Source organism: Caloenas nicobarica, chromosome 2 (assembly GCF_036013445.1).
Source record: "Caloenas nicobarica isolate bCalNic1 chromosome 2, bCalNic1.hap1, whole genome shotgun sequence".
Taxonomy (NCBI): Eukaryota; Metazoa; Chordata; class Aves; order Columbiformes; family Columbidae; genus Caloenas; species Caloenas nicobarica.
The window spans coordinates 119,374,985-119,402,391 of NC_088246.1; the positions used below are offsets into that span (position 1 = coordinate 119,374,985).

The 27,407-nt window shown below is 38.2% G+C and overlaps 1 protein-coding gene across 1 annotated transcript; it reads right to left on the reverse strand.

The window, feature by feature from the left end:
* Positions 1–6,187: 6,187 nt before the first annotated feature.
* Positions 6,188–19,842, reverse strand: LOC135986261 (opsin-5-like). Its single transcript, XM_065630187.1, has 5 exons — positions 19,755–19,842; positions 17,647–17,809; positions 15,905–16,032; positions 14,633–14,967; positions 6,188–6,799 (listed from the first exon to the last, which is right to left on the reverse strand). The coding sequence occupies exons 1-5, from the start codon at positions 19,840–19,842 to the stop codon at positions 6,188–6,190; spliced, it is 1,326 nt and encodes a 441-aa protein (XP_065486259.1).
* Between the last annotated feature and the right edge of the window lie 7,565 nt (positions 19,843–27,407).

Below are 27,407 nucleotides of genomic sequence, written 5' to 3' on the forward strand. Positions count from 1 at the left end.
AATGAAAAGCAAAGCGTTTTTAAGCTGTGGCCTTAGCTAGTATTTTAAACCAGCATAGTAATTTCTGTTGTACGCTTCTGTACGGGACTGTGACCAAAGCCCGTAGAGAGGCTGTCTGTGTTCATACAAGTAGACTTGGAAAAATCGCCTGTGGAAAAAAACATCATTTTTCCCAAACAGCAGGTATTCAGTATTCAGCAAGAGCCTTGTCTCGGCATGAAGCCTGATAGGAAGCAGAGTGTCATAGCAGAGAAATAAGATAATTGAAAAGGAAAATGTTTTAGCACTCAGGATGACTTCTGCCAGTCTCTCTGAACTAAATCTCAACAACTGACTGGCAGGCAGTTGTCTGCCAGTGTCTTTCTGTCAATGGAACAGGTTGTCCCTGACCCTCTTCAGAAAGTGAGACACATCAAACAAAAGACAACAAGACTCATCCACATTTCAGCTCCCAGCTATTAATTTTACGGTGTGACTCCTCCAAATAACAGATGCGTAGCCAGAGTTGTTCCTGGATTTCAAGTGATGGGAGACCAATTTCCAGCACCTTGACTCCTCTAATTACACTGACAAGTCTCCTGAAATCTCTGCTGTGGTCCGTCATCTGGAACAAAAATGCAGACAATTCTCAATAGCGTCTGTTAAGCTGAGAGGAATGAGAGGATTAATTAGTTGCAGTTCATAAAAAAATAAGATTAAAATCCATGAGTAACTGCAAAGTGTAATTGGCAATAATGATGCATACCACCGCAGTGCAAAAAGGACAGAATTGGTCCCAGACATTTTACATTTGGAACAAAATATATTGATAGCACTAAGACCACAGACCAGGGACAAGCCTGGATCACCAGCTGGCTCTTCCGCTGAGCTGGCCTGGGCAGCTGCCTGCCTCTCCTCAAGGCTGGCAGAGGAGCAGTTCTTCAGCAGAGGAGCATCATCTCTAAATGTCCAGGAATCCAATCGTCCCCATGGGTTTTACCAAAGGGCTGCACCAGGGAACCTTTCAGCTTGCTGGGGAGGGTTATGGCTACCTTTGGTGTCAGGGCCTGTCAGGTGTCCTGTGGAGGAGGGAGCATGCAGCAGATAGTGCAGCTGCTGGATGGAGGGCTGCTGGGCAGCTGCCCCCACCGCCCTGCCAGGCACCACTGGCCATCGGACACCACACAGGGACAAAGGGTTTGTCTGGTTTGACACCTTATGAATGGTACCAAACACCCTTATGATTCCAGACCGAGAAAGTCAAAGCCTTTCAATTCAAAATTGCTATATTGAACAGTTTTGACATTTCCAGCAGCGTTTCTGCCCCCACTCAAAAAAAAAAAAAAAGCAACAACATTCAATGCTTTCACCTATCTCACAGTTGCATTTTGCAATTCACTGAAAAATATATCCCACACATCACAGTCTTTTTTTTTTTGGTGGGTGAAGTGACCTTTTGTCTCATGATTGCACTGCTTGCACGGCCTGAGAAGGCAGAACTGGTCCAAAGTACAGCTCCTGCTTGCTTATACAAAGATTGTGAGCAAAGAGACTCTTTCTAGCCTTCCTAGGGGCACTAAACTTGTGGCATGCCAATCATAGATTTCCTGTCCAAAGAGACTCTCTTCTTGGCTTTTCTTTCCAGGTGTCCTTTATGCATGACATGACAGGAGAAACATTACTAAGCTCTTTGTTAAAAGTCCATCTCTAGGAACAGACATATTTCTCTTACAGAGGGGCCACAGCATGAGAACCATGTTCTGCAGTAATGCCTTTACTGCTTCTTTCTACAGATAGTAGTTTTATCTAAAGGGGAAAAAATAATGGGGATATCCCAGTGTCCCTCCCAACCCCATTGCAAGAACATGTCATCTTGGCAGGTGTGCTAGAGAAAAACTTTAATGGTACCTTGGTAAAAGAAAACCAGAGAGTCAACAGGAAAGCAAAAAAATGAAACATATAGCATGTGCTTCTGGCCTCCACAGACTAGCTCAATTTGGATAACAATTGGACAAGCAAAAGCTGTCAATCACAAATGTTTGACATGGCACACAGAAACTGGGCTGTTCACAGCTTTTTGCTACCATGTTGGGTGTGACAAGAGTGTCAGGTGCCTACTGCAGAGCTCCCCAGGGGTGCGCTGAGTGCTGGGGAGTGGAGAGGAGGGGAAGAAAGGTTGCGGAAAAAATAGGAAGCTGATGGAAGGCAGAGAGCAGAGAGGAAGAAGGAAGCACGTCAGGGAAGGACACAGTGTAAAGGAGGAAAAGTGCCACAGGAGGAGCAGGAAGATGGCAGAAAAGTCATGAAGAGCTATTTCCGGCTCTTCTGGCTGAGATGGTCCAGCTAGTTCAATTGCCTTCTACAACCACTGACAGACTCTCCTTCCACTGCGAGGACATCACCGGTCAGCACATAAAATGACAAACAGCAAGCATAATACTCCCAAAACATGTTTGATCAGCAGCTTACAGCACACGTTGCCTGTCCACAATGGGTAGAGAGCAAAACCAAGAGAAGCACGAGTCTCTCCACAGTGACTCCAGGCAAGCTCCTCAGACCTCCTGTGGCAGTGAGAAAAGACTTGGTATCTCCCACCTGGTTTGAAATCCTTTGCATGCACAGGAGAAAGCATTTCCCACACCAGAACTTACCATCCCCTGTAAGACAAATGCATAAATGAATGCAGGAGGTAAATGCGGAAGGGAAGCAAGGTTGCTGTGATCATGGAACACAGGCACACACACTTCCCATTCCTGCTGTTCTGGCCCAAGGACTAACCGTCCCCAGGCCAGAGCCACCAGCTCTGCCCTACTCTCCTCAGCTCAGCCAGCTGAGCCTCCTCATCCCTTCAATCTGAGCAAAGAGGGATTTTTATGCGTACTTGCAGTACAAGGCCTTTGTTAAGCGGTGTGTGTGCAATGTAGTCAAGTTATCTGTTAGCATGTGAGCTGTGTCTATGTGCATCATCAACCCTCCCACCAGGTGGGAATGACTTTCTGTTCTCTCCGTTCAGGAGCAGGCTTAGATCAGTGACCTTTCTGAGCAACTGAGTTCTAGAAAAATAATGTTTCCCCTTCAAAAAGCATAGCAGGCAGGCAGGTCCAGTTACATCTTCCATGCTATGCAACACTAGCATCCTCCCTGGTTTGCCTTTCTGTCACTGACACCATAAATGTTGTATTCAGTGTACTTAAATACAGTGCTAGCAAAAAAGTTTATTGGTCAGGTGAGAACAAGTTTAATTGTTTTATCTTTAAAAACAAATATTCTGTTTAAACTCTTTTAAAATTCCAATAAGCCTTTAACTCTTCCATCAGACCTGAATGCATAAAAATAGAGTCCCTGCAATCGATGGCATTTGATTTATACACTTACTAACAGTAACTTATGATTAACCCTGATGAACAACAGATAGCCAAATCCAAAGACTTGGTTCCTACAGAAAAAGCTACTTGCACAAGAGGGAAAACTTTTCCCCTCACATAGTGGGAACATAGTCTGAGTGCATCGTCATTCTTAATGTCTAATATATGGGGAATTCTCTGCATAGGCACAATGCTCTTCCCATTAACTTACAAAAGGAGCTGGCATGGATTCTACAGTCTTTTTTAAAACATTTCGTGTTCTACTCAAAGTTAAATGTGACCTTCTTCGTAAATGTTTTACTCTATACTTGGAGCCGACAGCCAGGTTCAAACAGTCCAATGCCAATTTGAAGTAATCTAAGAAGACACAGTGGTTTTTTTTCCTTCACAATAACAGGCAGACATTATGTAAATATATGCTTACATATGTCCCACTAAAAAAGTAGCATCTAATGCAAGTCAGCCTTGGCTTCCACTATAGGGAATGCTAAATTGAAAGTGACTATAAATCCAGGCACGGAGACTCCAGGCTTCCTGACTTACCTATCTAGATCCATTAGAAAGATTGTATTTCTGGTTTAGACTAGTAGCTTGTAATATTATCTCACCATGTAGCTAACAGACAGCATAGTTCAAAAAGCAGTCACAGCACAAAAACTCTCAACATTTTTCTGATCATTTTAAAGAGATGCAAGTTACAGCTGGGATTTAAAACATCTGTATGGAAGCTGGGCATGCAGCCCCTCCACACAACGCAGATTATAATTTTTTGTCTTTTGATAGTGCAATGCTTTTAGGCTTGGCAATGATATGCCAGTTAAAACCCCCAAACATACGCCTTTTTTCAGTGAGTCCTCCAGAGATTTATTCACATACTCAGCTTTGTGCACTGACGTCAATGGGACTTGGAGCAGGAAGGACCAGATGATCTCTGAACGTAGCTTCCACTCCTATTTTTTACCATCTGAAAAGGTCAGCATTGCCTAAAGGTCCTCGGAGCCTGATCCCACCTCATCTGGTCAGAGACAGCAGGCGCAGGAATTGCAGCCTCACGGAATAAGGTATGTTTGTGCTGCACCGCTGACCCATGTGTCTTGGGAAGTCTTGGAGAAAGCACACACTGAGAGGACTTTCTGAGCATTCAAAGTCCAGCTGTCTTTTTTGTTTGCTTTTTGGAGTTCCTGAAGAAACATGGTGGTTTTCATCTTGAGGGGGCGTCTTTTCTGTAATGCCCTGTAAACATTTTATACTTTTCATCAGGTCACGTATTTTAAACATAAATGCATCTGTGGAAATCCAATAGAATGTATCTTAATTATTGTTCATATATAAAAACACTGAAGATAAAAGCTTGCTTGGGGTGGGAGGGTGGGGGAAGTTTAAAAACAGGACAGAGAACTCTATATCCCAAGTAAATGTGCCAAATGCACTGTATAGCAACCAAAAATCCCTTGAAGTGGCTAACTGGAGACTTTCACAGAGTTTAACATGGCTGTCTGTTTTGCAATCAGATATATTTTCTCAAAGTCACCACAGAAACAGGAGGAAAATGTGTCGTTGATAAATCATTATCATGCTAAAGATACAGGTATTCCACTGAGGCTTCGGTAGTGTCTCCTGGGGAGTGTAGGAAGAACTGGCCCTGCACATGACAAAGTTCAGAGGAAGATTGCCTTATCACCCAAAGTAACTCCACCCAGAAAACAAAGTTATAATCACTTTTAATGAGAAAGATATGGTAATTTTGGCTGTAGCCTGGCCAAAATGACAGCTTGGCACTTCCGGCATGTCATTGGCAATGTGCCTCATGGCAGCAGCAGAGGATATGGTGCTCTCTGATTGCAAGCCATGAAATAGAGCAGCAGTTCAACAAAATCCTCCCTTGCCAGTAGAAGCAACCATTTCAAATGCCCTTTCTCAACACCCCTTCATTTTCTTTTCATTCCTCTTCCAAGGGAGAAAAAAGGAGCCCAAGAACAAGGGAAAGAAGAACTGTGCCTGTTCTTACTCTGCAGCAGTGTCCTTCTAAGTGAAATTCATGAATTCCTGGAGGACTGGGGTCTTCATGTGGGGTAGTTTTCACAGGTTTCAGTGGTTTGCACCAGCAGAGATTCTTCGCCCTCGTGCTATTTCTGGGCCAGGTCTTCACCCTCCTAATTCCAAGGTCCTATACAGGAAAATGGGAATAATAAATGATGCCCTAGGGCAAGTTCTAAAATTACACCAAAAAAGTAAACAAAAAACTATCTTGAATTACCAGAAATATTTTGATTTCATTCATGTGGAATGAAGTCAGAACCTGCCTGTTCATCTCAAAGCAAGGAACAAAGTGACCTATACCTCCTGCAAATGCAACATACGTGGTCATTCAGCATCACTTCTTGTAAAACAGGCATTTCAGTTAGCATTTACCTTTTCAGTTGCTATAACAACTAAACCAGCATGATCTTATGTTTTTAAAACTCTACACTGAGTTATTTCGTTTGAACAGACAGACTATAAAATGTACATAGTCTAGAAAGGGTAAAAATGCTTTATGGAAAATCTCTCAATGGTTAGTGTTTTCTCTTGAAAACAGGGTGAAAGGATGTTACAAAACACAGAGAGGATTTGTCTGATATAGCACATGGTGCGAACACAGCCCTATGTACTAATGTTGGCATGGCAAGAGTCATACAGCATTTATAGCACGTCCATGCTGTAGCACATGACCCATCAAAGAGTATGAGAAAAAACAGAAAAATAGTCTAGAAAATGGGGTAGCAGAAGGACTCTTTAGAAAAAGTTACATTCATAAATCCAGTATAATAACAGTACAGTCAGAGGGCTTCACACAAGAAGCTCTAGAGGTCTGTAGATGTACGATGCACATGTACTGCTTCCAAGGTGATTTCCAAGGTATCAATTTCAGTGCTTTTTTCTCCCTGCACAACCACCTTTACTGGTTTCTTACTGGCCTGTCTCACTTTTACTTGGATGTTGCTCTCCAAGGACATCGTTTCTTGAAGAGGGCATTCCATAGTGCTTGGCCTCTCCTGGCAGCATTTTGGATAGCTTTGAAAGCATTCGAAAGTATCACTGCACTTTTCATGGGGGAAATAAGAACATTCTCCAACAATTGGCAGAGAATTACAGCTGAATTCATTTTTGGCCTTAAATGTCCTCAGGTTGGTGTTCGAAGTTGATATGTAGTTCCGTGGTGTCTTGACACAAAAGCAACTCCTGATGCATAACTGTTGAAGAACTGTGAAATCTTTGGAGATGGTGCTTCGGAAATTTGGCTTCAGGAGGAGATAGATAACTGGATTGTAGAGCGTGGAGGACTTTGCAAAGACAGCTGGCACAGCAAAGGCTAATGGAGGAATCTTATCTATCGATCCAAAAGCTACCCACATGGCAATGATGGCGTAAGGGCTCCAGGCAGCAAAAAATCCGATGCACACAGCAACACTCAGCTTGCAGAGAGAAGGAGAAAACAGTGAGTTAAAAAATTGCATGCAAGAGAAAAATAGCCAACAAAATGGTATATGCATAAAAATATGACCTGATTGAACCTCCTTGTTAAGAGTCTCCCCAAGTCTTCCATCATATCTCATCTGCTCTCCAAATGCAGATTTTCCTAGCAAATTCTGTCTGAAACTTATTTCTGCCTGAGGCTTCAGAATTAAAATGTATCAGCTGCTACATTTCTCTTCCTCTTCCCTAAAGTGCCAAGAAAACTCTTTTTAGACTAAAAAGGTAGCCAAGCTAAAGAAAAAGATGCCATTCTGGGGAAACTCTTGTCTGGATTGCAAAGCCATTCCTATTTATTGCCCAATTCAAAAGTAATATTGGTTTTCCTGGCTAAAGAATGTCTTTCATAGTTTTACTGTTGGTTCTCAACTGGAGCCACAGACAGGCACCTGACAGCAGAAGACTAGATTAATCCTGAAGGCGAATCAAATGCATTAGTTTAACTCCTACTGCACAGTTGTTTGTCCTAATAAACTCTCTCAAGAAAGCTTCGAGACGCCTTTATTTTAAAAAAAATCTGTTGCTTTTATCATTATAAATTCTCACAGAGACACATAAAATGAAAGAATAAATAAATAAATATCAGGTCTTCAATAAACAAAACTTCTAGAAATCTAAAGTAAACTGTAAGCATCAGCTTTTTTGGGAAGACTAACTTGTTGGGTATCATTCCAAGCACTGCTTATAACAGAAGGGCATATATAAAGACGGAAAAAAAGAATATTCATGCTCTTGAAGAAGCTTGTAGAGTCCAGTTTTTCCAAAAGTGTGTATTTCCAAATAATGAAGACAGTAGAGAATCCATTCCATTTAGAGTAGTATTGAATCCAAGGGAACAAAAAAAAAATTAATAAGGAAAGTACTTTTGTTTTCAGCTGCTAATTGTGCCACCTGCCTGAGCTGCCCTCTGCAAGTGGGAGTGCAGAGCTGCTAACGAGCTCAGCTAATTGCAAATCCACAACTTTTTTCAGTGAGGTTCTGGCTATAGACTGCAGGTTGCAAAAATCATGGTTTTTTTCTATTAAGACAGATGACATTATTGTTTTCAGAGAGAGAATGAAAGAGGCTCTGAACACTAACACCAGAGGAACACACACTAGACTCTTTTAAGGCATAGAGAGGCATCCTCCAAATGCTATTATTTTCTCCCTAAGTTTGATAGTCTCACAAATTTTATTTTGTAAGAAGAAATGCATGGTGATTGCCAAGAAATATATATATCACAAGTTTTATGAGGAATGTCTGTGGCATTTAACTGTTTTTGCTATTAGGCTAAAATCTGTTTATGAATGTTTGCATTTCTCTACAAAGCCATCTGCTATAATAATAGTGGCACAGAAGAAATTTCCCATTTATGGGTGATAACCTGTTAGAGCTTCCATGAAGTCCAAAGTTAAAGTGATTTGACAGAACTGTGAAATGAGGTGTTACAACAGAATGAGACTAGTTAAGAAACAATGAAGAGGCAAATCCACAAGACAGGGTAAACATATTTTCTCTTTGTTTCCATAGCATTATATTTCTTTACTGAAGGTCTGGATCTACCTATGGATATACCGCTGCAATATGCATGGGTTTTGTAACCCTCAACTGTCCATGGTCAGTATTCAAGACTGAAACCAAATGCAGTCTCTCTGGCAAGTAATATGCCTTGGCCCTTTAGAAGCACATTAAGAAGAAATGGATACTAGAATCAGTTGATGCATTTCCCAAATGGCTTATTTATGGTAGCAATTAATCTTTGGGATTGCAATAAGCTTTACCTTCTTCATGTGGAAAAAAAAAAGGCACATATTTTCAAGGAGCTCATAGCCAACTTCCCAAACTGCATCAATACAGTTTCTACAGCAAGGAGGGGATTAATCTTGCATAACTTGAGCTATTAAAAAACTTATATGCTAAATCTAAAACAGTCTAGGTTCTTTACAATGTCAATGGACAGAGAGACATCTATGTCTAAAATAGATGTGACAGATTGTTCTCAGGTCTTTGTCACTGACAATTTTCAAGATGTACTTAAGACAGTTACTAAGTTTTAATGGAGCACAATTAGGCAAAAGGAACGCCCTTTGAGGTATGTAAGCATATCCACCATATGTATACATACATACATGAATGTAGAAAGAGACTTTGTTATCATTACTTACATTGTCGTGCCACATATTGAGAAGTCTGGAGTTTAATGCATCAGAGCAGAAAAGGACTTAACACTCTCTGCCTATGGTAAGAACTTTCAAGCCAAGTCCTTTATTAAGTGCCTTCATCTCCTTAAGATCAACAAAATGACTGACATGGTTCCAAGAAGACAGGTATGAGGAGTGGACTAACCAGTGATGCCAACACAAGATGGCAAAGAACATCAAGATTTTCATACACACAACAAAAGAGTTCCTTTGGAACTCAGATAAAGGTCCACTATATCAAGCTGTTCACTATAGCAAAGAAGATTTAGAAAATTCTTCCATCTAGATAATAAACTTACTAAACATACATTAAACTTATCATTATACTTGTATGGAGACTACAACATTATCGCTAAAGTTTGTCAGGATTATCAAGAATTTAATTAAGAAGGAGCAATGTACAGAAGGCATGGAAAGGAAAGTTTCTGGTCAAGTTCAGGGAAGATTTTTTTATGTCTACAGATTTCTTGTAAAACCCTGTGCCCTTACAGATCTTTCACGAAGCACAGAATTATTGTAGCCTGCAGGCACAGATGAATCAAATCTGCAGGCCGTCATGGCCCGTCCACCCAACACACCTGAAGCCAACATTAGGAAAAGGCAGGGAAGTGGAATTTTGGAGTATTCAGCATCTTGTGTGTCTGGACTTGAAGTATCTCTTCATACAACAGAGAAACTTGTTGGCATATGGATGTTCCTGGTACAAAATTATTAATAAAGAATATTTCACTGTAATAATAATGAGAGTTTAGAAGAGAAAGTTAGAAGTAAATTTTCGGCTTCTTAAGAAATATATTGCAAAAAGTGTTTGAATAAGAAGACTTGAGCATTAATGAATTAAAAGAATCCAGCCTTCCTGAGATCATGTCATTTAAATTGAGAGGATGACATGTTGTCCATCATTTGTCTCATTTGTAGAACCTTTTGCTTACTTCAGTAGCAAAATTCATTCTTGTCCGCAAAACAGAAAAGGATATTTGCAGCAAGTGCTTAACTTTTCTCAATTTATTTATGCAATATGCTTATTGCAGCACAGCCTTAAAGGATTCTCAGTTTCCAGAGGCTGCAAAGAAGGAGAAATGGGTTTTCAGAAGGTAATTAGATAAGGTTATGGCAAAGAAAATAAAATGGTACTTCTTTCCTTTCACTTTTAAAGGAATTGATATGGGTGAAGCTATTCTGCTGAGAATATAAAGCTTTTCCTACAAATTGTTTCTGACAGGGTAAATGCAACTATTTTCAAAATCTGTGAGACTCAGTCCAAATACATGCTTATAAGCAACAAATTAATTCCACTGATTTTTTTGTGCCTCAAGGGACTATTACAACCTCTACTTTGTTTTTCTGCAAAATAATAAGCCAGTGATCCAATGCGTTGCTAAAATAGAAAGAGTAAAAGAAATTAGAAATTCACAGGCTAAGCTTTGAAAATTCAAGTAATGAATTTTACTTCTCTCTTCGTTCAACAAAGTACGAAAGAGTAAAAAAGTAAAAAGAGTAAAGTACTGCTACAGTACCATGGTTCAGAAAAGAATACTTGATTCATATTGGTGTCAAGTAAATGGGCCTCTTTCCAATGATTACTCCGCTCTCAAGACATTGGAACAGACCTTTGGCAGCATTTTTTTAAGCAGTCTAGCACTATTTTGTTCACTTATTCTTTTGTACATATACATTCAATAGTGCAAGTAAGGTAACTGTGAGTTGGGCATTGAGTGTTTGTGTCTTCATGCACGTTTTCTCGCTTCACATGCATTTAGAAACAGCACATGGACCACTTGTCTCCAAATGGCTTTGAAATGCCTTCAGCAAATCGCAATGTTGCTGTGCCTTACAACTAAAGCATCTGTTTAAGGTGAACAAAATCAAGAAAGGCATTGAACAGCTGTAATTCTTTCACTTCAGGAGTAGATTTGCCCATTACAATGAATTATCGAGATTTAGCATCTGGTATTCTAAACTGTAGGTCTTCTTTCAAGAGTAACCTTTATCCAATTTTATTCCATTATATTTTCTATTATGCTCATAGATCTTCCCACCTGTAATTAGCCACAGCTTTCAAGATTGCTTGTACCAGTGGATATATAATACTTCCAGTTTAAGAGCAGTGAGATATCCTCCATTAATGTTGATAGTAAAATTTATATTAATTGAAAAAAAATAATTTAATGAGGAATAAGAAAACCCACACACTGTGTTCATGCATTGTACAAACCTAATTTAAGACCAAATAAACTCCGTGGTGTGTAGATTTGTGTCGTTTCTCTGGAAATCATTGCATTACATACTAAGAAAAAAAATCAGTTTGTTCAATAAAAAACATTAGAAGAGAGATGTGAATTATTCAACATTCTCCTTTTCAGCAAAATGATACTTAAGTGTTTTAAATAAGGTATTTCAGATGTATCACAAATTACAGCCACAAATAAATAAAAGTTGAGTACCAGGAACTTTGTTCAAGGTCACACATGAAGTCTGAATCGCAACAAAATCTGAACACAATCTCTCAGGCTTATCCCTCCTGATTTAAACTGAATGTACGGCAAACGGTTCAGAGATCGTATTTAAACAAATATTTGATGGCGCATGAAGTTACACTCATGGTGGTTTTGCTCCTGCAACCTCTAGGGGGAGCTAGAGTGTGTTTTTAAAATGGTTTAATCCTAAGGAACTCCCAGAGAAGACGCAATTTTCTGCATCTCTACTTGCATTTGTAATATTTGTCTGTCTTATCTATATGCTCAGAGCATATTTTTTCCAGAAGCTGGGAAACCCATGCACCTGCGAAGAGACCACGTGAGAACAACAGTGTCCTCTGTATGCATTATAATTGATTCTTATGGAACTATTTAATAATAAAAGCAATATCAGAGGTTAGCCCACCTTGCAAATTCACAAGCACAAAAGCACTAATAGCACTATACAGTTCTGATTACATTTTCTAAAATCTTGCTATTGTCCTTCTAAAATAGCACAGAAAAAAACACGACAGACAGATCTTTTAGTATGGGAAGTATATTAGTGATAGCGAAAGTTATCTGTATTTTATTGCTTTTTTAATAAAAATATTCAATTACTGATAAACAAATAGACTAAAGTGGGCATAAATTGAATGCTATGGCCTGGTTATGTTAATACAGCTTAGGAAAGAGATGGGCACATAGTGTGCAGGGTAGTACAGCTTAAAGCAAATTGCAGGAACCCAGGAAACCTTTACTATTACAGAGGAACTTGTGGCATTTTCTTGGAGCCTCGAGGCATAGGCAGCTGCCAAGCAGGAGCTTCCATAACCATATACCTGGGCTTAGCCGAATTCTTAATTCTCTAAATCCAGTTTTAAGTGCCTAAGCAATTTCCTGGATTTAGTTTTTCAAGATTGAAGCAAAGTCCAAGCACTTCAGCTGAAGCTGGATCAGACAGCAGAGGCACAGGTCAGACCTGACCAGGACCCCTAACCTACAGTGACCTGATATCAGAGGCAGGATGGAAAAAGACAGAGGAAGAATGGGCTATATATTGTCTTTAATTTGACAGGTGCTACAAAGTAGGCGGTATTGAAGCTCAAATCCAGCAGAAAGAACTACAGTTCAACAAATAATCATTCCAAGTACACCACAACATTGACATATTTGGGGTGGATTGTTTTAGCGGAGTTTCTTATGGGAAAAAAAAAAAAAAGTCTCTTATCTCCTCTCTGCTTTTATGAGTTTCACTTAAACCATTCTCTTAGCAGGTATCTCCAAGGGATTATCATGTAAAACTAGTTGTTTGTATTATTATTCCAGGGTGAGATTCTCTGCAGATAAGCAGTCTTAGATAAACTCAAGAGTTTACAATCTAATAGTGAAGATCAAAACAATTTTGAGGGGAAAAAATCAGAAAGTAAAGAGAAGAAATACTTGTCAGTACACGATAAGGAGTTCTGCTGGTGTTCCAGGAGCCAAACCAATATCAACCTTTATGATATAACAGTGTGTCTTTTATGTTAACATCATAAATGAAATTTTGAAGGAGATCTTGTTTTCATTTTGCCAGTGTTTATTAGAAGGAACTCATAAGAATGACATGTAGTATTGAACGTGCATGCACATTTCTGAGTGTTGTGAACATATACTGTAGCCAGCATCTTGGTCTCACTAAGCAGGAGTATAGAAGTCAATTAGGATAAGATATGAAGGGTCTTAAAAGTTAATTAAAGAGTTAAAGGATAATATCCTGTAGTCAAATGAAAGACTTAAGAAAATGAATGTTTACTGAATATCCAGGAGTAGGGCAGGAATATATTTAAGAGCTTTAGTTGGGAAATGTTCCATCTAAGAGTTATTACAAAGGAGAAGGAGGTAAGATGTGGACATAACTCTTTAGTTCTTAAACTGCTTGGGCTGAGGATGATATTTAGGTTACAAGACCATGCAGTAGAGAGGAGGATAGTGTTTCCCACAGTGGTCAAAACCAAGATACTCAAAGGGAGAAACCAGGCAGATTAAGATCTCTAGTGCAACTACACTGCACTTGGTAATCTGAAGAGAGATGTCAGAGAGAGACCAAGTTTGCTAGTGTGAAAAAGATAAATAAGATCATCTATACAGAAGCAGATCTGTGAGATATCCAGTTGTATTTGCAAATGAGACAATTCATCTTCCTGAACAGAGAGAGAACCAAAGGACCAAAGATGACTCTAAGCAGAAAACTGAAGGGTGCAAAGGAAGATACTTAGAAGGACATGCTAAACAAGTAACTAGAGAATTGAGAGAAGGATTCATTGACATTAAGAAGAAAACAACAACAACAACAAAAATATTTTCTCACTGGAGAAAATTAACAGAGTCAAGAAGAAACATTCATGTCTTTCAAGAGATACATTATCTAAGGAGGGAAGCACACCAAATGTTAGCTGCAAGCTTCTTAGTCTTATTTTTTGTTATATTAAAAAAAAAATGTTGATCTTCTGGAAAGGAAAGGGACATAGTTTGGCAGCAGGAAACAATTTCCATAAAAAATACTGCAGCCACAGGTTTAATTTTACTGTATAATCTAGTAGAATACAAACTTTCAGAAATTTTGGTTCAAAAATATTTACAGAAATATACTTTTCTGTGACTTTTATTCTTTAGTCAGTTATACACAAGAGAATTTGACCTCTATGCTACTATTTAAAATCTCTTATGATATAAAACTTAAGCCTGGATCTCCTCTGGTATCTGTAGCTGGGCAAACAGAATTCACCCACTCAAAACCAGACTGGATTTCATAAGCAATTGTTCAAGAGCATGAGACCCAAGCTCACTTCTACATAATGCTCCAATTTTTAACCTTCCTTTTGATCAAAAGTCTGAAATATTAATTTTCACAAGTAATGAAGCTCTGTGAGCTTATCCCCCTTCAGAAACAACACAACTACTATTTGTATATTTACCAACTCATTGCCATGCAGCAAATCTGCACCAAAAAATAGGGTTGTCTGAAATGAAAACATATTAAAGACCAATTTTCTTTTCCATCTTTATTCCCTTCTCAGGAACTCTCTTGGTCCTTAAATACTGCTGCCCAGCTGTGTTAAAAACAGCTTGCCAAAGGCTGACTTTCAAATACCTTGACAGTAATGGTTTGTGCATTGCTCATCCTGGTGGAGCCAGAGACGTGCTGTTCCACCGCTTTCCTGGATTCTTTCACAGTTACCAGAATAAGAGAGTAGGAAGTGACAATTACTCCGCAAGGGAGAATAAAACAGAAAACGAAGAGGACTACAGTGTAAGACAGGGCCACAGCATTGACGTTGGTAGAATGCCAGTCAATGCAGCAGGCTGTGCCATAGGGCTCTGCTCCATATTCTCCCCAGTGAGCTAAGGGAGAACAGGCAAAAATTGCTGCGTAGGTCCAAGCACAGGCTATCAAGATTTGCCCATGTTCTCTCCTGAACCTGTTCCCTGGAAGACACAAAACAAATAGTGAAGATTAGCACAGCTGACATGTCCGAAGGGAGTTTCCCATATGCTAGCCATTGAGCAGGGTAATTAAGAAAGATAATTTTAACAGGTGTTCAAAATATTATAGTATATTCAAGGTTTGTAAGAATAGGGCATGGATTACAACAAATTGTGAAAAAAAATCACAGAATCACAGAATGGTTGAGGTTGGAAGGGACCTCTGGAGATCATCTAGCCCAACCCACCTGCTAAAGCAGGTTCACCCAGAGCTGATCACACAGGAATGTGTCCAGGTGGGGTTTGAATGTCTCCAGGGAAAGAGACTCCGCAGCCTCTCTGGGCAGCCTGTTCCAGTGCTCTGGCACCCTCAAAGTAAAGAAGTTTCTCCTCATGTTTAGATGGAACCTCCTGTGCTTCTGTCTGTGCCCGTTGCCCCTCTTCCTATCGTTGGGCACCACTGAAAGGAGTCTGGTCCCATCCTCTTGACACCCACCCTTGAGATATCTATAAACACTGATAAGATCCCCTCTCAGCCTTCTCTTCTCCAGGCTGAACAAACCCAGCTATTAATTGAATTAATAATTGAATTCTCTGATACATCTAGGTACTTAGCACAACATAAACATGTATGAATAAATCTCCATCAAAATGTAGAAATTATCTCTGAAAAAAATAATTAATTCAAGCCAGCCATGCTTTCAGATTAGAACTCTTATTCTGTGTTTCCAAATTACCACCCTGACTTAAAAGACCTTAGAAGTAATCAACTGCACGCATCTAGCCCTATAGTTAATTATCAACGATCACAGAAATAAGCATTGTTTGAACAGATGTAAAAGACATTCTGGAAGACTATTCTCTAGGATATGCAACCCAGAAATGGTGGTCTGTGTTCACATGAAAAATTGAGCAATTTAGGACAGAAATATTAACTTACCATAAGCTGGAAAACAAATTTTGAGGCAGCACACAATGCTCAATAATGTCAGTGTTGAGAGACTGCAGATTCCAAAGAGCACCCCACAAAATGCATAGAACAAGCAAATCTGTTTCCCATACAGCCACCTGAAAAATACCCAAGAAAGTTAATTCTTAGATGCTCTCCTTCTTTCTTAAATGTAATAGCAAATGGTAGAAATATATTTGCATTTGTAGCCTCAAAAATTCAATAAAACTGCATGATTAAATTATTTGTTGGTCTACGATCAACTACAGAAGATATTCTCATTTGAAAACCTTACAGCGATCATGTCCTGCTCTATATTTATGATTCGTATTTAAGCCTTTTTATTTTTATAAAACAAAGGAGTATATCTTAATAACAATCATTCTGAAAAGAAAAATCTAAATGCTTATCACTAGTAAGCCTGGGTCATAAAATAATACATCTTATTGTTATGTCTGTTAACCTTATGTATATTTTAAAACTAGTTTTCATCAAAATCAACACATTCTCTTGTGAAAGCTCTCCAGAAGAACAGAACTTTGATCTGAATCATTATACCTCCTCCCTTTCTATTCAGACACCAGCAATACTTGCAGTAGCAGTTATCAAAAGCCCCATTCTGGATTTTGAAGACACCTTCTCTATTAGTCAACATATTTAGCAATATTTTAACACAGAAAGTAATGTGGTAAAAACCAAGTAATTACTGGATTTTTTTCTCTTATTTTTTGTTTTGATGCCAAAATGAGAGAACATTACATGGGAGACGGACAGAGAGATATTTTTTCACTTCAAACCAAATACATTTTTTTCATTTTGGTTAACTGAAAACAAAAAGTTTCCCAGGGTTTATGTTGGATGAAGTGCTCTCCATCTTGTTAAACATAATCTACTTGATTACATTATTAAAGACATATTCCTAGTTTTCTCAGTAAAGTGTTTTGGGAAGCCAAATCAGCATCACATATTCACATCTGTACAGTTATGAGACATTCTGCAACAACTGGGATAGACCAAAATATTACAAAGATCATTTTCTCCCAAACCATGCAGAATAACTTCTGACAACCATTTCTGATCTTCCTTCACTTTTTCTATCTAGATCCCTTCTCCTAAACACTTTCATACTGCCTGGGTTGCACAAATACTATCTGAGGTCTCGTAATGAGCCTCTTATACCTCCCAAACTTTAAAAGAAGATCACAAAAAATAGATTTTGCACAGTTATATGAGGTTGAATTCATGTGGATAAAGGGAAGTGAAGCAAGGAAGGATGGAAGAAGGTCTAAATTCAGAGTGTTGGCCTCAAAATTAATCGAGAACACTACGTTTCTATGCACCATCACTGCCACTACTTTTGGAGATCATAAGTAAATCCAGGGGGGGTTTTTTGTAGTACCAAATTTCACTGTCGAACTGAAAAAAAAAAAAAAAAGCATTTCACCATCACTTGAATAATACTACCCACAAAGGGTAAATGCAGTAGGAAGTGGATGTTTGGAAAAAAGTCTCAGCTCTACAGAAATCAAAAAGATAGTGACCTCAAATAGACACAAGTGCTAATTATCACTAGCAGTCCATAAAGATGCTCTTACAGAGCATACATCTCTCAATCCATCTAATTAATTCCCACTTTGACAGCAAGCAAAGTGACAGAGTAATTCAGTCTTCATCACTGACAGACCTCCAGAGCCTGCAGAGGATGTTAAATATCACATGTACAGTGAACAAACCTGTGTGAAAGGCTGGAGGTTACAGCAAGAGGGTACAGCATCAGAGTCATACCAAGGTCACTGATGGCAAGGTTAATAATGAAGTATTCTGCTGGTTTCAACAAATTCTTTTTCTTGTAGGAGATGTATAAGAGAATACTGTTCCCACACAAGGAGCATATTCCTGCAGAGAAATACACGATATGAAGAAATAGTTACTTTCAGCCATCCTTTTTTCTTTTTTTTTTTATCATGTACAGGAATAATGTGATGTCATTCTAGCTAGCATTTATCAGATAAATTTGTCTCTTTCTTATATTTGTGGATTCCTCTTCTTTATTTTTTTTTAATTTGGTCATTTTTTCTGATTTCCTCCTGTTTTGTTTTGGTTTGGTTTGTTTTCCCATCAGACTGCCTACAAAGATCTAATGAATAATTTTATCCATTAAATTAACTGACCTGCCAAAAAACATACTTCCCGTAGGAAGCTGGCATGAATTAAGACAGAGACAACATCTCTCTGGCACTGCACACATTTTCCCAGTTCCAGGTCCAGAGCTCTCCATTCACTAACCCTTCTTCCTTTCTCTTTGAGGCATTTTCTCAGAGGTGCCTGTTATAGTTCCTATTAATGATACGCAATATAGCACGAATGTTGAATTATGCATGAAAGAGAGAAACGTAGTTAAGTATTGTCTCTGCGGTGTGTGGACAGAACTATTTGCTCTGGGAATGCTGGTTCTACTGTGAGACCTGCTAAGAAACTTAAGATGGCTGCAAATAGTCTAGTAGAAGACAAGACATTTGCTGTCTACCTTTAAACTAATGGGATCCAAACCTATGATGGATACACAAAGTTAAGTAAGAGTTAGGTGACCATCAGTGAAATCAAGCTATTGAAGAGAGACCAAGTGCTTTTGTGGACCTTGCTGCCTGCATACTTTTGGAAAAAGCTACACTTTACCTATAGAATATAGTTAAATGTTGACAGAGAAATTGTGGTTGACAAGTTGCACAAAGACTGCAAACCAACATTGGCTTTGGATTATACCCATAAGAAAACTTGCCTCATTTAATGATACTCTCATAGTGAAAGAAAAAAACAACAACATAATTCCCTCAAATTTTCTACAGATTATTATATTTTCCCATAAGGAAATGTCAGATTAGCAAGTAATGTTAGACACTGATACTAAATTCCTTTCCATCACTGATCTCCTCAAGTCCCTTTAAGATATTTGTAATTTAAAATCATCTGGAGAGAGAAAAGATATCCTCCTTGAATTCTGCTGCTGCAAATGTGCAACAATTTTGTTCCAAACATTTTTCTTCCAATACATCAAAAATATAACAATGAAAACACTATACGAGGCAATCATTTTGTTTAAAATTATTTCCATTTGCTTTCCACATTTTGATGTTGTCCAATGTTCCAATTACATTTCCATCTGATTATCACTTGGTATCTCTAAAACAGGGGTGTCAAACTCTTTTTCACCGGGGGCCACATCACCTCCAGTGAAAATGAGTCTGGCAGCCCTGCTCTAATAGGAACATTTTCTAAGCAGAATCAGGTTGGCTGAGGTCAAGAAGCACAGATCATCAAACTGTCAGAATGTGCTCTCTAACGGTTCCTAGTAAGATTAATTTTAACCAGAACACAGAAATTACAGCCACATCAGAGAGATCAGTTATATCAAGTATCTTCCGTGGCTATACTACAGGAGAGTCAAACATCACACTTGTTCTTAGGAAAAATTCAATTTCATTTTTTTGCTTTTATTTCCCACAGTGTCTGTTCTTCTCTGGATTACCAGCTCAGTCTTTTAGCAGGCACCAGCTGGCATCATAGTCACTTTGGGATCTGGTTGACTGTATGGTCAAAGCCATCCCTGTTCACATACATTTCCATCGTGAAATTCTTGGAGGGAGAGATGGGAAAAGGTTTTACCTAAAACTTTTTTTTTCCCTTTTTAAGTATATAATTTTTCTTTCAAATATTTTGTGTGACTTACACAAAATATATTCATCAGTGTCAGAAACAAACTTGACTTTTACAGTCAAGTCTCCTTACCACATCAAATACTGCCAAAGATCTATAGACACACACACCATGAAATTATACTTACCAAACACCATATAACATATTCCAACAACAATATCAGCTGACTCTGTTATTTTGGACTGGAATGTTGAGTTACTAAAAGATGGACTCATCTGAAAGACAAAACAGGACACAGTATTAGAAATTTGGTACCCATGCAGACATCTGTGAGCTCTCTGCAAGGCTGTAAGCTCTTTTATGGGGAAAGGACAGGAAGAATTTTATTTTATTTCATTTTATGAATTAATATATCTGAATGGAGGATGCGAAGAGGACAGAGCCAGGCTCTTTTCAGTGGTGCCCAGCACTAAGACAAGAAGTAATGGGCACAAACTGAAGCACAGGAAGACCCCTCTGAACATCAAGAAACTTTTTCACTGTGAGACTGAACAAGCACTGGCACAAGTTGCCCAGGGATGTTGTGGACTCTCCATCCTTAGAGATATTAAAAAAAACATCTTGAGGAGAGGGGTTGGACTAGACAACCTCCAGAGGTCCCTTCCAATCTCAACCGTTCTGTGATTCTGTGTCATTTACAGATGAAATCACAACCTAGAACTGATGCTGAGGTAAACTGATTTCTATTAATTTGAGGGACTCACCCAAATATGAAAATGTCACAACATTACAAATGCAATTGATGAGCAAGGGTGCATTAAAATTTGAAAACTTGGCTTGTCTCAACAAGGTTTTTTTCCAGAATATTACTCATCACCACTTTACAACAACCATAGGAACTGAGGTAGGAAATCTTAACAACAACAGGTATAGAATTGCAACTATAAACCTAAAACAAGCAAAAGAAAACAAAACAAAACAAAAAAAGAGAGAGAAAAGTAGGACGAGCATCAAGATAACTAGCAAGTGGAGACATGAATGTATGTAATACATGCACTTAATTCTACATTTGACTCATAACCTTATGTAGGGGTGAGTCAAATAAATTCTCTTTCTTTCTGCCTTCCACAAGCACTCCACTACTCCACTTTGATTTCCAGTCCTCACTCTCCACTTTTCTGAGTCTGTCTCATTGAGTGTATTTGTAAACCTGTCTGTAGAAATTTGCACTTTTCTTGCCCAGAAATTGGCAAAGTGTATGAGAGAGTTAAGGGCTGAAGGTAAATCAAGTCTTTCCTTTAGTGTACTACTCCTGCCAGTTCCCTTAAACCACAAAAGACTGAATTCTCTCAAATTTAAGGAAGACCCTTTTAAATTTAAAAGTCTATGTTCCAGATATCCTGTGTGTCAACTCTGAACATAACTATAGGTGTTAGTATAAAGTCTTCATCAAGAAGACATACTGTGTGACAAGTCAAGTCAATGGGATATTGCTCAGCTTTTCCTAACAAAATCCTTTGTGAAGAGGGTTACACTAATGAAAAAAAGCTTCTATCACCTGTCTTCATGTTGGTCTGAGATACATACTGGTATAACTCAGAAAAATGCCATAGTTACCCCTTACTGTCCTCCGTCATTCCTGTATTCAAGGACCCTGCCATGCAACCAGCCCTGTGACACAGTCCAGAACTTATTGCCCATGTGGAGGACCAAAGTGAGGACAGTAACATAAAATTGCAATACACCTGCTAGAGCCAAACCCAGACACACAGATGCTCTCACATTCAGGGTTTAACATATCATACAATTTAAGGGCAAAGACCTCAGGTGGAGCTGTCTTCTAGCACAGTCAGAAGGAAAGAAAGTCTAGTAAAGGCTAATATTTTTGTTTGCTTGCTTTTCCTCCTCTCAGAGATGCTGTTGCTGTATTGTCTTAACCAGTATTAGAGAGATTAGTTCTTGGCAAACCGAAGTCACCACAAAAATATTATGACAAAAACACAGCAAATTCCTCCAGATATATTCACAGGCCTTTATCCTGGATGATGATAAACACATTATCACTGCCAGTCATTTCTCACTTTCTCTTTGCTTCCATTTAGTTTCTCGTGGCAAAGGGAAAGGTCCTGTCTCCTGCTTGATCCCCATGGACAGCAACAGGCTCTCGCTCCATCCCCAGCTCAAGAGCAGCTCACAATGAGGCAGCAGCCACAGCCTTACATGTTTAGTTTGGGGGCAACATGGGAAATGTCCAAGAAAAAACACCTGGAGGAATGAAGTCATCTTAGCAAATGGCTAAAGCTCCCAGTCACATAGCACTTAAACTCACTGTGTTTTAGCTAACTAACTGATGCGTACGCACATTAAATGATGACCTTGTAGCTGCATTTCTTTGTCTCAGGCAGAGTATCTAAATTCAGCTTGTCCATCTTTCCTACAGCTTCCTATAACCTGCTAATTATCCCAGTGGTCCATCAGTTGTTCCTACATAGAAACATCTTTCCCTCTGTTGCTATAATCCAGGACACCTCCACTGAACCAAAGGTGCTATATGTTTGTTCACCAGGTGTTCACTCAGGAGGAATTTTAAGCCCAGTGCGTAACACTACTATTTATTATTTAATCCTTTTACCAATATTTCTTCCATTCATTAAGCAGAAGCAGTATCAGCAAGATTTCACATCACAAGCATCACCTCTAGCATTTTCCTGGTGGCCAGTACTGCAGCACGTGACTGCCTTCAAGAGACAGCAACAAAAATAGTGACAGGACATTCATCTGCTTTTCCCTGAGGCAATCTATTCACAAAGAAAGGCTGAGCTCATTCCAGATGTTAGTGTGCCATTTTCCATGCTCTCTCCTGTGAAAAGCAGGTTTCGTATTTGCTGAAAGGAAAGACATTCTACCCTAGAAGACACAGATCTTCAGTTGGTCATTAGTTATGGAAATCTGCTTGAGATCCTGGTTTTCCAAAGCTGTGTGCTCACCTGTCAGAAGCAGACTCTCTTAAGCTTAATCCTTATGGTCTTTGGAACGAATTTTGGAGAATGAAACCCCATGCTGAGAAAACGGGAGTTTTATTCCAAGTGCCCAGTGCTGGCTGGACTGAGGCAGGGGAGCATTTAAGCCACAACTTCCATCCTTCAAAAGAGTTGTTCAGACATGACAAAACCGGTCTGATATTCCCAATAAATGCAGTATCCCTCATCCAGAAAGCATCCAACCAATTTTTCTTTGATAAGAGTGACCCCCACTTTTCTGAGGAGACAAAAAAGCTCTCACTCAGAAATGTCAGGAAAATGGTTTTGGTTCTTTTTTGTGCCACTGACAATGAGGCTTCTACTTGTCTCATTTACTTTATCCCTGTTCCAGTAATACCACAGTTTTCATCTGCCACCGTAGATGAAAATCACTTCAAGGTTGTTGTAGCCTATTTCTCTCTTTCTGTTACAGAAAGCGTAGTCCCCAGAGCCTGTCCTACTTAGCTCCACTCTGACTTATCTCCAGCACCAGAGCTTGTGTGAAGCCAGAGTGCCAGCTCTGTGCACTGACAAGAATTGTAAGAATAAGTGTTTCAGCCTTCTGTGTGTTATCAAAATAAGGAAAATAATAATAATAATAATAATAATAATAATAATAATGATGATAATAAGAATGATAATAATAATAATGGAAGTGATGATCAAGTAAGAATAAGCCCATCATTGCTAATTAAAAAAAAAAAGTCTCCATTAAACAACATTTTAATAATCACCTGAACAGTCCGTTCCAAGAGTTCTTACTTGTAGTGTTTGGAAATTTACTTTTTTCTGAGCATTGTAAATATTTCTTGCTATTCTTTTACAGCAATTTTTAACTAAAATTTTGCCTTCTCAGGAGCAGTGGAGCCATTTTAATCATGAATTCCCAAGCTGCTAAGTCTCCAGAAACCTGCCACCTCAGCAGTTTCCAAGCATCACCTTTTTGTAGACATTTGTAGTGATTTTAGGGTTAAGCACAGTGATTCATTTTGCACATCAGAAGAAAACAGAGAGTTGGTTAGATTAAGAAACACTTTAAAAACAAATAATATTTAGTCAATTTATTATTTAAAAGCAAAATCATAACTTTTACAAAACATGGATAAAGCCATCTTCAAATAGGAACTAGAACAGAAAAGAACCGCATCTTGATGTTTCAAAAACCACTCAACATTCTCTAACATGCTGTGCTGGCAGATAGCTACAAGTTTCACTGTCTCTCTGTTGTTTTTTTTTTGTCTGGATTGATGAACTACATAATGATATTTTTGAAAAATACTTTACCTGTGTTTACCTGTAAAATTTTTTATCTGAAAAATACTTTCTCTGTATTTTACTCCTACCTTCCCTCAACAGCTAGAACAACTTCCTAAGACACAAGAAATCCATTTAAATTTAAAATTTAAAAACATCTACGAAATCTATTTACAATTTCTAAACTTTTGATAGTATGTTAATTACCATAAATCAGATAACAACTGAGGTCTGGACACCTACATTCAAGGTATCAGTTTAAAATTCACACTCTTAGTTACACTATTGTTATTGTGAATATGTTATAAATCTCTCATTTTCTCCCTTCAGATAGTCTTCTGTTGACTTGAGTTCTTCCATCTTCCCCAAATAACTTTTTCCCTAAGTATTCAATGCTTTGCTCTTTCCCTACACTGTATATATTAGCTTAAAATGATAGGTAGAAAATAGCCTATTAGGAAAAGTATGTAGCAGATGGAGCAGCAGGGAGGAGGAGGTAAAATCAATAAATGAACACAGGCTAATAATTCAACATTAAACGTAAAGTATTTGTGATAACTGGTAGATACTGTTTCATTTCAAATCAGGTTAGTAACATCAACATATGGCTAAGGAACTAGAAGCAGAATAAATTCAATTGCGCTTTCGATAATTATTTTTTTAATACTAAGAGCTCTGCACTCTTTTTAATCATCTGTATCTACTAAATATGTGACATAAAGCCAAACTGCTACGCCATAGTTTAAAAATAAAAATCTCGGAAATCTCTTTTTTTAAAAAAAAGGTTTACTCCTCAATAGCTCTGACGAAATAATTTAAGCCAATAAAAGATACACACAGAAACGCTGATGATTTCACAGTGCATGAAAGATTCCTGAAATAAGGAAGAAATAGAGGCCTTTACCAATAAACACGGAAACTTCTTTTTCTGCCATGGTGACACTTGTGAAGACTTTGGAAGTTATAATACTAACTACTATAACTACTGTAATACTAACCACAATTGCTTGTTCACACGTATGAATAAACATTTCTGTATACACATTTCTAGTCTCTCATTTTGTTTGCTTCCATTGACATTTCGGCATGCAATCGTAAAGTCAGCTGGCTATACACCCGTGCATGGATGCACTGACGTCCCATCATTGTTCAGTCTTACAGAGAATTCTCTTGGAAATTAATTTGGTTTTTCACTTTGGCTATAGAAAGGCATGTTTTTGGAGCACAAGGACTGAAATCATGCTCATCTCCAACATCATGTCACTCCACCTTCTATAAATAGCAATTGCTGGAAGAACTAATTGGAAGTCAAAGAGCATTGTGTTGTGTGCAGAAGTTTATCCATTAATGTACAAGGGTTAGTTCTGCAAGAAAAAAACAGGGATACATTTCAAAAGTTCTGATATTACAAATCAATAAATTACCCTGAATTACTCTTTTTTTTTTTCTGAAAATGCTCGATGCCAGATAATGTGCTTCTGTTTGTCCTGTCAACCACATTAAAAGCATCCACATGAATTAAACACATTAAGATGAGAAAAGTTGTACAAAGACAACCTGAGACAACCTGTGTGATCCTGAATGGAATGTGACAGGAGAAACCCCTAAGCTCCGGCTTAGCAGTACTGCTACTTCTACAACTCACCACAGAAAGGTGAAATTTTTATGTAGATCTGTTAAATTTAGTAAATAAGAACAGAATTTTAAAAAATATATAAAATAAAATAAAATGAAATGAAATGAAATGAAATAAAATAAATAAAATAAAATAAAATAAAATAAAATAAAATAAAATAAAATAAAATAAAATAAAATAAAACCTGTTGTGAACATTGCTAAGACCAAGTAATTATTTCTATATTTCCACCCCGAAAATCAAGATGAAACTCTGCTCAGAAACTTCTTTATACTAAGTAGTTATCTGAGATTCAGAGATATAAGAGACTTCATAAGAAACCTCTTATAAGAGGCTACAGAGGTCACACTACATGATCACCATCTGATACAGGCTATTGAACTTTACAAAATTAAAGCAATCATTCAGGCTTGACCTAAAACACAAGATCCAGCACACTCCTTAGGAAGTCACTCAGAGGATTCATCGGGGAAGGAGGAGACGATGCTTTGGTTTTGCCATTTGTCTGGCCCCAATTTCCAATCACACCAACTCCCACATCAGCACAAAAAGACCAAAAGTAAGTCACCCTTAACCTTTCCTTGACAATTTAAATGGAATGAACTCCAGAGGTTTAGGACAGAGGCTGTTTCTGCTCCAGCAAACTAACTTCACTGGCCTCAGCAGAAGATCTGGCACTCCAGGATTTTGCCTTTCACCTACAACAGACCAATCCAATATCTAAAACTTCTCAAGATCAGCGTCATCTCTTAGGAGTTTTGTGGCTACCAGCCTTTGTTTTCAGTATCCCATAATGCTGCCTTATTATTCTTTATTATTAACTTTACAGTTCAGATTATCTTCAGGAGGAGAAATCTGATCCAGCCTAGTCACCTGTTTCTACCTCACCCCCATGCATTCAGACTAAAATCCTGATGTTTGAGGGGAGTGTTGACCAACCTTTCCACCTGAGCAGGACACATAATTTCTACTGGCAAGGTGAACTGCTTTGCCATGATATCACTGAATTCATATTAGATCTGATGCTTCCCAAGGGGTCAGATTTAAATGGATGAACATAATGTATTCCCCCACTTTCCAGAAACACAGATCTTTTACATATGAGATGTAGAGTGTGCGCTCTCATTTCCTAAATGTTGCCCTTTTCAGAGGATGAGGTAGTTCTCAGCAAAGAAAATAATTATTGATAACATATCATTATTCATATTCTGAATTCATTGCATATACTAAAAGCTCTCAGATTCAAGTATTACAACTCAGTCACCTTCTAGTTAGACAGCTGCAATTGTTCATAACAAAGCATAAACAGCATTCAGTATTTAATTGTAGAACAAGGTTAGTAAAATGGAAAAAAAAAATTACTGGGATGAGGTGAATAAGCAGAAAAGCAAAGTAAAAAAAGGGAAAAATCATACAACTACTGTCTATATTCAGAATTTAGTTTCAACTTTGACAACCATCAAACAATTCCCACTGGGTACCTGAGAACATTCCTGAACATCAGAAAAACATAAATATTAACTTTAAGTGCAGAATATTTATAAATAACATAATTCAAACCATATACCTGGTTGAAAAAATGGTTTAATTCCAATATTTCTGCAATTTTGTTTTTACCTGATGAATGGAAGATTTATTTAACTGATCAATAAAGAGAAATCTACACATTTGTAATACTCCACCAAACTTTTTAACATACCCTGCACTTGTGACCACAGATAGGTTTCTGAAAGCTGATTAGATCACAGGCTACAAATGGTGCAGATAAAGAAAAAACCAGTGACAATTCAGTGAGAAGTTAAAGCAGTAACTTGGTAATTTTGTCTCTCAAGAGGTCGTAAAAAAGACTATTTGCTAGACTGTCATGTCTGCTAAGTTGAAACACATTTCCAAAGATTTAAAAATAAATTATCAGTATATACAGCAGGAA